The following is a 10,589-nucleotide window of genomic DNA, read 5'->3' as shown; positions in this document are numbered from 1 at the left end:
TATAACAAACGATCAATCATATATCAACATCAACCATTCCATTTTAAATCTCCTTATACCTTAGTGGTGCATATGCCATATCCACCTGTGGAACTGAAATTTTCGCAGGAGAAAAAAAATCACCAACAGGATCAATTTCCAGAACGATGATGGTCACGGATCCAAAGGTTGGTGGGATTGTAAATCATTCATTGGAACTCCTTCAAGCTTCTAATGGTGTGGGCTCGTTCGTTGCCAAGTGGTAACTATGCAGATGCATCACGCATAGTTGTGCATATAGTTGCGTGCACAAAGTGTATTCAAGTGGAAACATAAACACGTGCAAGAGGCTTTGACTTCTTGAAGTAGCGGAAAAACCAGTTCTAAGGTTAAGGGTACGCATTAATGGATGCAATTGCGCAAAAAGCGTGTTGCAGTGCAGTACGAGTCATCTGTTACGAAGATTAAGTGGGACTTTTAAATACTGAGCAATGGTAGATTCAGCATCATCCAAGGGGAGTTTGTATGAGTTCCAGAAACTGCCCTACCATCCTGCAACTCCCAGAAGAAGGAGAACGGTGTTGGAAACGATATGGAACAATTTGAAGACATTGCTCTATTTAATCCAGTTTTTACTTAAGAGTATCCCGATATGGATCGAGATCATTTGGCAGTGGTTGAATCCGCCGTCTCCGAAAAGCATTGCTGGATGGACGGCCCTGGTTACGGGTGGATCGAACGGGATCGGTAAAGCAGTGTGCATGGAGCTAGCCAAATCTGGATGTAACGTGATCATCACCGACATCGATGAGGAAAACGGTAAAAAGGTTGTAAAAGAACTGCGAAAGCTTCGAGTCAAGGCCGGCTTCTTCAAAGCAGATGTTTCGGATTACGAAACAATCGTGGAACTGCAACGAAAAATTGAGCGAGACTTCGGACATGTAGACATTCTGGTAAATAACGCTGGAATTATTCCTTTCCTGGTTGACGATGAGTACACCCCAGAGAACATTCGGAGAATCGTTGAGAATAATGTGCTGAGCCAATTCTGGACCATTAACGTGTTTTTACCGGGAATGTATAGTCGAGAACGGGGACACATCGTAGGGCTGTCATCTGAATTGGGTTACATTCCAAGAGGTTATACAAGAAATTACCTAACGACGAAATACGCCATACGTGGTTTCATGGAAGATTTACATGACGAAATCTACCATGCTGGGTACGAGGGCAAAGTCATCACCACAACCGTATTCCCAGCCATCATTAACACACGAAAGGAGAGCACTGAACGAATTCTTACTATTCCGTAAGTTCAGTGAAAAAAACAGTGGTTGCATAAGTATTAGACAACTTCTGCTTTTGCATGATTTGCTAATTAAATGATTTGTTCACAGTGGCGTGGAGAACTTCCCAGTTTATAGCTCCGAGTTAGCAGGGCAGACCATTGTTCAGGGAATCAGAAACAATCAACGGAAATTGGTTGTACCGAACAATGTCAAAACATGGCAATTGGCTATTTACGAGTAAGTGCGTTATTTTTTATGTTGGTTCAACCCAAATATAATGTGTACATTGCTTTCACATTTTTAGGGATCTACCGAGAAGAATCACCCGACTCTTTCTCTTGCAGTTGTTCAAGGGTTGATGCATCTCAAATACTACGATTTTGAAGAAAACATTCCATTTTATTACCACGGTAAACTGGAAATGTGAATAACAAAATAATACATACATTTGAGTAAAATTATTATGCTGAAGGATTTGTATCAAAACGAAAAATAGATAGAAGGTATTCAGTTTTGTTGTTACTTTTTTGTGTTTGAAAATCTAGGAATTGAAGACGGCAAATTTATTATTACATCATAGAACACGGATTTTAATGTTTTGAGTAGGTATCATTCAATATGGCTTCCATCTAGTGAAGTCTGAATGAAAATCATAGACACTTTATTTAAACAGCTCTCTCACCAAGAGTCGGGTAATTTTTCTTGGAAAATCTCTGAAATAAGTACAAAATTAAAATGTTTTATAAATTGAAAATACTGAAGCTCACTTGCCATACGATCAGTTAGTACTATCACATTTAATTCCACCATTTGAATGGAATGGTACTAACTCGTCACATGACAAGGGAAGAAATTCCACTAGAAGCTCTTAAAAATGTTCTATTCGTACTGCAGGCTGCTTACTTACTCGAAAAGAGCCACTTGCCAAGGTTTCAAAATGTCAGGAACGAACAATTTTCTCTTGTTTGTTCTGATAGCTTGCACTATGGCCTTTCCCGCATCATCCAACCTGTTCGGTGACATATTTTCAAAGCCGCTGCAAGAAAAAAATAAATGGAACCTTATCGAAAATTTCAAATCAAAACCGCTGCCAAAAAACTCACGGCAGCTCTAAATAACGTTCCATCACTTCCTTCCTGGTGTTGATCAGTACCGGAAACACGCTTGTAGTAACGACCTTATTCTCGAATCCCGCGTGGTAGATCTCGTCGTGAAGGTCCTCCATGAAGCCACGCAGAGCATACTTGCTGGTGGCATAGTTTCGCATGTACCCCGTCGGGGTGTAGGCCGAGCGGGACACTATGCCCACGATGTGCCCTCGATCTCGATGATACATGCTCGGCAAAAACACTTTGGTGGTCCAAAAATGACTCAACACATTAACGTCCATCATCCTTCGAATGTTCTCCGGACTGTACTCATCGGGCACCATGAAAGGAAGAACACCCGCGTTGTTGACCAGAAGATCTACTTGGCCGAAATTCTGCCGAATTTTCCGTTCCAATTCTACAATCGCTTCGTAATCCGCGACGTCTGTTTTGAAATAGCCTGCCCTCACCCGATACTTCAGCGTCAGTTCCCTGGCCACTTTTGGACCATTTTCCTCGTCAATGTCGGCAATGATCACGTTGCATCCGAACTTGGCCAGCTCCAAGCTCACCGCTTTGCCGATTCCGTTCGATCCACCCGTAACCAGGGCCGTCCACCCAGCAATGCTTTTCGGAGCAGGTGGATTCAACCACTGCCACGTGAGCTCTATCCATATTGGGATGCTCTTGAACATAAACTGAATTAAAAAGAAAAATCTCCTAAAGTGTAGCCATGTAGTTTCCAAAATCGTTCCTGTTCTCCTGGGTGTTGCAGGATTATAGGGCAGCTTCTGGAATTCGTACAAGCTCCCATTGGATGCTGCAGGTATCATCTTTATCGAGAAATGCACGGTGTTTCGATTGCACAGATCACGAGTACAACAGACACTGCACTGTTCGCCTAATTAATTATGAATCGATCACTCAGTTCAACCCAACGTATACATTGTTACAAGCAGATAAAGCCAACGAATATGGCTCTACGCTGTTTCACGCTTGACTGCGTTTATTCATAAGCAATATAATTGGCTAGAAAGGTAGATCCTTAGTTGGAATAATCATTCTTAATTGTTCGAGATCTACCACAAGTGGCTCCATATGTCTATAAATACGGCTCGTTTTTTTTTTGGGAAATTGGTTTGTTTCCGTAAAACTTGAATGAAAGTTGACCCCTTGATTAAAAACAAATTTCCATTGCGGTTTGTTTAGCTGTTTCTTTACCTCCATATCAACCTCTACCCAGCTATTGGATCATGGTCGGTATAAATCTTATGAGTTTCCGCGTTTGTTTCTGTCAGGATCAAATCCACTGATAGAAACTGTATGTAAAACTTGAACTTGTAAATATGGAATATGCGCTTTTCAGATGGTTTCAAAGCCAAGTGCATTCGACCTTCAATCCAAAATAAGCCACTAGTAGTTTTTTTTTCAATTTTGATAGATTGGCAAACCAATTATGCATATTATGTTTAATCATCACAAAGATTGTATAGGTATGCAAAATTTTAGAGAAATAAAAAAAAACACACAAAAATAAATCGACCATCGATTTCACAGAGAATTGCTTAATTTGCCCTCATATCATAAAACATCCACCTAATTTAACAAAACAGGAATGATTGGATAGAATTTTTTTTTTTTCGGTAAATGGTTCAAAAACATAAATTTTTGTAATAGTGACAGATTGAGGCTAAAACTCCGTGGGGTACTTTGAGTAACCCAGTATGTATTTTTGCCTTTCTCGTACAACAAAGTTGTACCGAAAGGCTATATGATTACTCCAAAAAAGAACTTTTGATAGAAGGCCCGGAGACTCATAGTGTTATATACCGATCGACTCAGCTCAACGAACTGAGGTGATGTCTGAATGTGTATGTATGTATGTGTGTGTGTATGTGTGTATGTGTACAAATTTTGTAGACACACTTTTTGGAACTTAGCATTATCCGATTTACCCGCAACAAGTTGCATTCGACGGGGAATGCGGTTCCATTGTTTGCTATTGAAAATTGGCCCGATCGGACATTGCATTTCGGAATTATTGAAAAATCATTGTTTTTTCCCAAGGGGCCCCCCTTGAAAAAAATAATTTCAAAACACGAGAAAAATTTTTTTTGACTTAGGACTTACGTCTTTCTTTACTATACTGGGTGTATTTTACCTTGTTAGTATTATCAATAACACAAACAGTATTGTTCTTAGTATTGTATATAATATCGAGAAAGTCGTTTTTGTTTATTCTCTTTGAGAATTGTATATGGGATGATTGCATCTTCTCCGTGCATTATTACATTAAAGGTTTTCGCAATAGATGTGGTCATGTATGTGCCTTAGAAAACCATACGTGATCGCATTTATTGCGAGAAACAAGATTTTGGTTAACAGTAGTAGTGATAACTCTGCATTCTGTGGCTTAGATTGTCTGTCGTATGCAGTTTATCTTTCTTTCTTATTTCGACATCGATCGACATCAGGTGAAATCGGTTTTTCTCCATACTTTTTTTTTTGAAGTGGATTTGTTGGTGGAACAATGGCTTCTAATCAAGTTTCGAATTCTTCAGTGCCTACAGTTGTAGATCCAAAGGTAAAACCTGTGGATGAAAAACAACACGCTCTTTCCTCAGTTTCTGAGAATCTTGGTGACAATTATTCACCAAAAAAACCCGATGTTACTATGAAACAAAGTGGAACCGCATTGGCTTTTCATCAATACCGTTTTCAAATAAGCATGCAGAATGGTTATTTTACTAACGTTTTGAAAGACGAGCTTTTAAATGATTTGAATAATTCCCTATACCAGTTACCGTCTGGCTCATTTATTCCTAGCTTCAACAGCTATGGACTTCGCTTCGGTAAACTCTGGTTCTCGCCAGATAATGAAGAAAGCTCTATCTGGCTGAAAAAGAGGCTAGCTGAAATAAACGAGAAAGTGGTGGATGGTTGCAAGTTCTTCATTGAAACATATGGTCTGCACCAGAATAAGGTTTGCTTGAATATTCCTTTGATTTCAAATGAATGTTTGAACGAAGCCGACATTCTGAAAAGACTTCACTTTCAGAATCCCTCTTTGGGAATTGAACAATGGAAGATTTTAAGAACAAAGTTAATGACTGCAAGTCATCGTTTGGTTATTTGCGCCATTACTGATTGTTCTTTTAACCTTCTAAAATCAATGAATTCAAGACTGAACTACGGGTTCCAAAAAATTCTATGCAAGCCATATATGGAGAGGAAATCTTCTAAACCCAAAAATTGATAAATTCAACTTTAGCTTAAACGCTGTTTTCTTTGAAGCTTCAAAACAGAACTAAAGGTTCAAAATATGATTTTCTGAAATCATATATGCAGTATACTCTGCTATGATATTTAGCCATTGCGCTACTCTGTGAAAAGTTCAATTTCTGGTGGTTTCCCTTCTGGAAACTTTTTTCTTTTTATCTTAGAGATATTCTTCATTGTTTTCCTTTCCTTTTATCCTTATCCCGTTCCTTTTCTTCCTTCCTTTCACCCTCAGGTAAATGATGATATAGGCAATAAAAATGGGCGAGGCACAAATCTCCCTTTCGTAGGGGAACGTGCCACCTGAGCCGACTTTTCTGATACCTGATGATGTGTGTATGTGTACAAATTTTGTAGACACACTTTTTGGAACTTAGCATTATCCGATTTACCCGCAACAAGTTGCATTCGACGGGGAATGCGGTTCCATTGTTTGCTATTGAAAATTGGCCCGATCGGACATTGCATTTCGGAATTATTGAAAAATCATTGTTTTTTCCCAAGGGGCCCCCCTTGGAAAAAATAATTTCAAAACACGAAAAAAAAATTTTTTGACTTAGGACTTACGGCTTTCTTTACTATACTGGGTGTCATTTAGATTTTTGGAAATCGAGAGCGTTACGCTGGAAGGGAAGATTTTGAACGCTACTAGCGCCTTTATCTTTCGATGGATTTTTAATATTAAATATTATGTTTTTTTTTATTATGTTTTTAAATTTTATGTATCAATCGACTCGGACACTCTCCACTATTTTGCCTATTTCATTGAAACTTAAGATTATTAACGATAAACTATTGAAAATTTCAACTCTTGTCAAAGCCAGTAAAAGTTTCATATGTATGCTTTTCTCACCGAAGAATAGGCTACCGTGCAAATTTGTCGAAGTACCAAAACAAATGCTCACACGTCCAATTGTATAGAAATTAGCGAAAGCACAATCCAAAACATCATTCTTGCATCTTTTTTCACACCCCAAACAGCTCTTTCTTGTAGTTGAGACGTCATCCATTTATGGAGAAACTGGTGGGAACATATTTTGGTGCGACAATATTTTTTTGCAAAGGAGTCGAACACGGCGCAAAATTTGCAATAACCAATCCCGTGCATTTCTAACACGGACATCAGAATGCGGTATGTCACGGGCCTTCGGGTCTACCGGATGATTTACTTTGTGTATGAAAGAAGCAGTGCTTGCCGTGTGTGAGTCATTACAATTTGTGACAGCAACGCGTACTGACGTGCTTTTGCTAGCGCATTTTTCGTTTCGTTCGTTCGCAGTCACCAGCGGTAGAACTACCGGTGGGTCGGCGAATATGCATGAAAGAAGTGGGCGCATCTTTTTGTAATTCTGTGCTTGATGATGGTCGGATACAGTGGTGTCGGTTGCGATGGATGCAATCGCCCATCGCATCGCTCGGAATTCATCGGCTAGAGGCCGATGATGACTTAGGCAGCGAGGGCAGCGATGGTGGATGAAGATGAATAAAATTAGAGAGATTTGGTCTGCTCGTCCACGAAAAGTGATTGGTTTTATAATCCACATGATCCCGGGATGGGTAAGAGTCATGTCATATGACTGACCATATGTTAAGTTGTGCTTGGTACTAAACGACACATACATTAAAACATGGTTATACTATAACAGTTCTGATTCCCCAGCAAAAAAAAATCAACCACACTGAGGAAATTAAAATTTGATGAAAATATGTACTTTCGTTTATTTGCAGAAGTCATTAGCAATAAAAGATGCACAATCAGCAATAGTGTTAATATCCATTTTACATTAGAAAATTTCGCTGTATTACATGTAAATCTTTCAAAAAAGTCCGCAAAAAAAATAATTTCCAGAAAAATATTTAAATAAACTTTATCTTATTCTTTGTTTTTCATTTTCTGAGATATTGTATTATTAAATTAACGTATAGACTCGGAGTTTGGAATCAAAACATTACATAATTTTTAGTTGATGTATTAGCAGTACCTCCTTTATTTTAATAAAGTTACTGCTCCTTGACTTGTTTCTTATTGTTGTGATTTTTTCAGCAGTAAGCACGCATGTTAACAAAAAGAAGCAAAGAAATTGGTGATGTATTTCTTTGTTTGGAAAACGGGATAGTTCCCCCAAAATAGCACATTTTGCCCAAGTTTGAAAATGTTATAAATAGAATTTAAAAACTTTAAATACCAGCATCAATAAAATATCTATAAATGCCCTACATTCGCTTGAGTAAATGAGGGCTTAAAAGTTAGAAACAAAGCAATTCTAATTATGTATTTAATTATTAGTTTTATTTCCAGAAGTTTTGAATGAACAAATTGCTAATAATTCTACACAGCATGGAAGTTGTCGTTTCCAATATCAATACTATAATCAAACTCCATAGATCAAAAAGTTAGAAGTTAAATGTAAATACGCTACGTTTATACAAGTCTTACGTCAACTCGCGGTTATGTTGAAAACATTACCCATTGCTCGTTTTTTCAAAGATGGTGACAATGCATTTTTATCAATGCAAAAACATGCAAAATGATTGAAAAAATGTGATCTATTCTCCTAAGTGATTTTTTGACCTTTTTAGTGTGATCTTTTCAATATATTTTATCATGCACGAGAAAGGCATCATCACTGCTAGGTGGATTAATCTGGGTTTTTTATTTTGGTTTTGTTCATGGAAAATCAATGAATGTTACATTTCAGATTTCTAGGACCGGGTACATGGCTGCTTGATATCGATTCCGATAAAAACCTAACGTGGACAATCACAGTAATGAACATCAGGGTGGTTAAAAAATCGATTTTGCTCCACATCGCTCATCATGTTCTGAGTGTTCTCTGAAAATTTGAGCTCATTTGGATTAAAACTGATTTAGCACAAACCGTTTCAAGTTTGCATGCAAATTAGTATGGGGAAATTTATTTCTTCATTATACTGTTAATGACGCTTCCCCATTAAGCGCAGGTTAAAAGAAAACCTACATATCGAAAAGGAATACTCAACAGCTTTCACCCAACAAAAACCGCATGTTGATTAATCGCCCCAATAATTAGTAATCGATTTCAATACAGGTTGCGAATCTTTAGTCATGATCGTTAAACTTTTTTGAGGGCATCACTGAAATGTGCAGTGCAACATAGTAGCCTAAATTTGTGTTTGCTATCTTTCGCGCCACGAGCAGCAATGCTGCCTGTTGAGGAGTTATAAAATTAGCTCCAGAAAACCACAAAATAAATTAAATTCCATTACTAATTATTGGAACGATTAATTAAGATGCGGTTTTCGCTAAGTGAAAGCTCTTGAGTAGGTATTCCTTTTAGCAACATATGAAAGGAAAAGAAATGTGGATGCTACAAGCGCACTTCAGTTTTTTCACACAGTAAGGTAGTTTTTAATTTGTTTTGTTCCGACACGATCAAGTGTGAGTTTCGGGCTGCTAATTTCAAGGAAGTACAAAAATTGTGCTTCCCATATGCGAGTTCATGAATTTCAAAAAAAAAAATTCGGATGTGTGATTCCGGAGTGCGGGTTATTGCCTGCGACAGCGGCACTTAAATTATAAATCGCGTTTTCCTTTGTTCGAATTTGTGATGTGATTTCGTGAAGCATAGTGTATTTAAAGACGATGGGAAAGCATATGACCAAACAGTTCCGGGCACCAGTATTCTGTCTAAAGACACTATAAACAAAGACGGCAAATTTACTGTCAGTGCTATTCCAATCGAGCAGAAGATTGAAGTTAGTCGGTCTGCTAGTAGAATATAGAAACTCTGTACTTACTTGATACTTGATGGGCTACAGCCCTTTGATGAACCTACAGAAGGTATCTTCTCCATGGACTCGATCCTGGGCCAATCGCTTCCAGTCGCCCTGAACATTGAGGCGCCCTCAGTCCCTCTTCAACGAAAATCCATCGTGTACGCCGCCTTCCACGAAGCCTGCGACCTCTTCGGTTCTCTACTAAACTATCTTCGCTTGACGTTCTTCCGGCATTCGAACAACGTGTCCAGCCCACCGTAGTCTGTTGTTGTATAAGCAATAATATCCAGCTCTTTATACACCTGGTACGGTTCTTAGCAAACGACGCCGCCAGATATCGTTCTCCTGTTTACCGCAGAGTATTGTCCGCAGCACCTTACCTTCGATCAAACACTCCAGCTCTCCGATCAGCCTCCTCTAACGTCCATGTTTCATGGTCGTATAAAGCCACCGGAAGAATCAGAGTAGTATACAGCGCAATTTTTTTTCGTTTCAGACTACGGGACTTAAGTAATTACGAAGTCATGTAACCCCATTTGCAGCTGCAATACGCATTTCACCTCGGTAACATCATTATCGCACGTCACTAATGTTCCAAGATACAAATTCTTCTACCACTTCAAATTATTCACCATCCAGCACCATTTCTACCACCACCACTAATGAACCCACGTTGATTCCAGCGACCATTTACGTTTTGCTGGTATTGATCTTGATTCAATCCATGTACTTCGTTTGCTGATATTGATCTTGAGTCAATCCTCGTTGCCTCCCTCTTAAAAGGCACAAAGCCTCTTCCATGGCACGATCAATCCCGATAATATCGATATAGTCCGTAAATCCCAGGAGTATATGATCTTGTGATGATGGTACCGTTCTTTGCACCAGCTCTCTAATCGCTCCCTTGAGCGCTATATTGAACAGAATTCGAGAGTGCATCACCTGCTTTAATCCATCTCTATCTCGAATCAGCCGTATCAGTTTCGCCGGAAAACCATGTTCAAGCATAATTTGCCATAATTCATTTCGTTTCACTGAATCGTACGCCACCGGAATCAATAAAAGATGATGTCGCACGTTGTACTCCTGAAATTCATCAAGGATTTGTCTTAGGATAAACATCTGATCCGTCATTGATTGGTCCTCACGAAAACCTGCTTGGTATTCGCCGACGAAGGACTCTTCAAGAGTCTCCATC

General features: G+C 38.8%; 2 protein-coding genes across 2 annotated transcripts; one reads left to right on the top strand and one right to left on the bottom strand.

The window, feature by feature from the left end:
• The first annotated feature begins 438 nt into the window (after positions 1–438).
• Positions 439–1,713, top strand: LOC134225813 (uncharacterized oxidoreductase YoxD-like). Its single transcript, XM_062706177.1, has 3 exons — positions 439–1,288; positions 1,377–1,505; positions 1,573–1,713. Exons 1-3 carry the CDS (start codon positions 471–473, stop codon positions 1,625–1,627), a joined length of 1,002 nt encoding a protein of 333 aa, XP_062562161.1. The 5' UTR covers positions 439–470; the 3' UTR covers positions 1,628–1,713.
• A 216-nt stretch (positions 1,714–1,929) lies between these two features.
• Positions 1,930–3,189, bottom strand: LOC134227839 (uncharacterized oxidoreductase SSP0419-like). Its single transcript, XM_062709522.1, has 3 exons — positions 2,372–3,189; positions 2,176–2,304; positions 1,930–1,981 (listed from the first exon to the last, which is right to left on the bottom strand). The coding sequence occupies exons 1-3, from the start codon at positions 3,187–3,189 to the stop codon at positions 1,930–1,932; spliced, it is 999 nt and encodes a 332-aa protein (XP_062565506.1).
• Positions 3,190–10,589: the final 7,400 nt, after the last annotated feature.

Source organism: Armigeres subalbatus, chromosome 3 (genome assembly GCF_024139115.2).
Source record: "Armigeres subalbatus isolate Guangzhou_Male chromosome 3, GZ_Asu_2, whole genome shotgun sequence".
Classification (NCBI taxonomy): Eukaryota; Metazoa; Arthropoda; class Insecta; order Diptera; family Culicidae; genus Armigeres; species Armigeres subalbatus.
The sequence above is the reverse complement of the archived record's forward strand: the minus strand, read 5'-3'. Positions and strand labels throughout refer to the sequence as shown.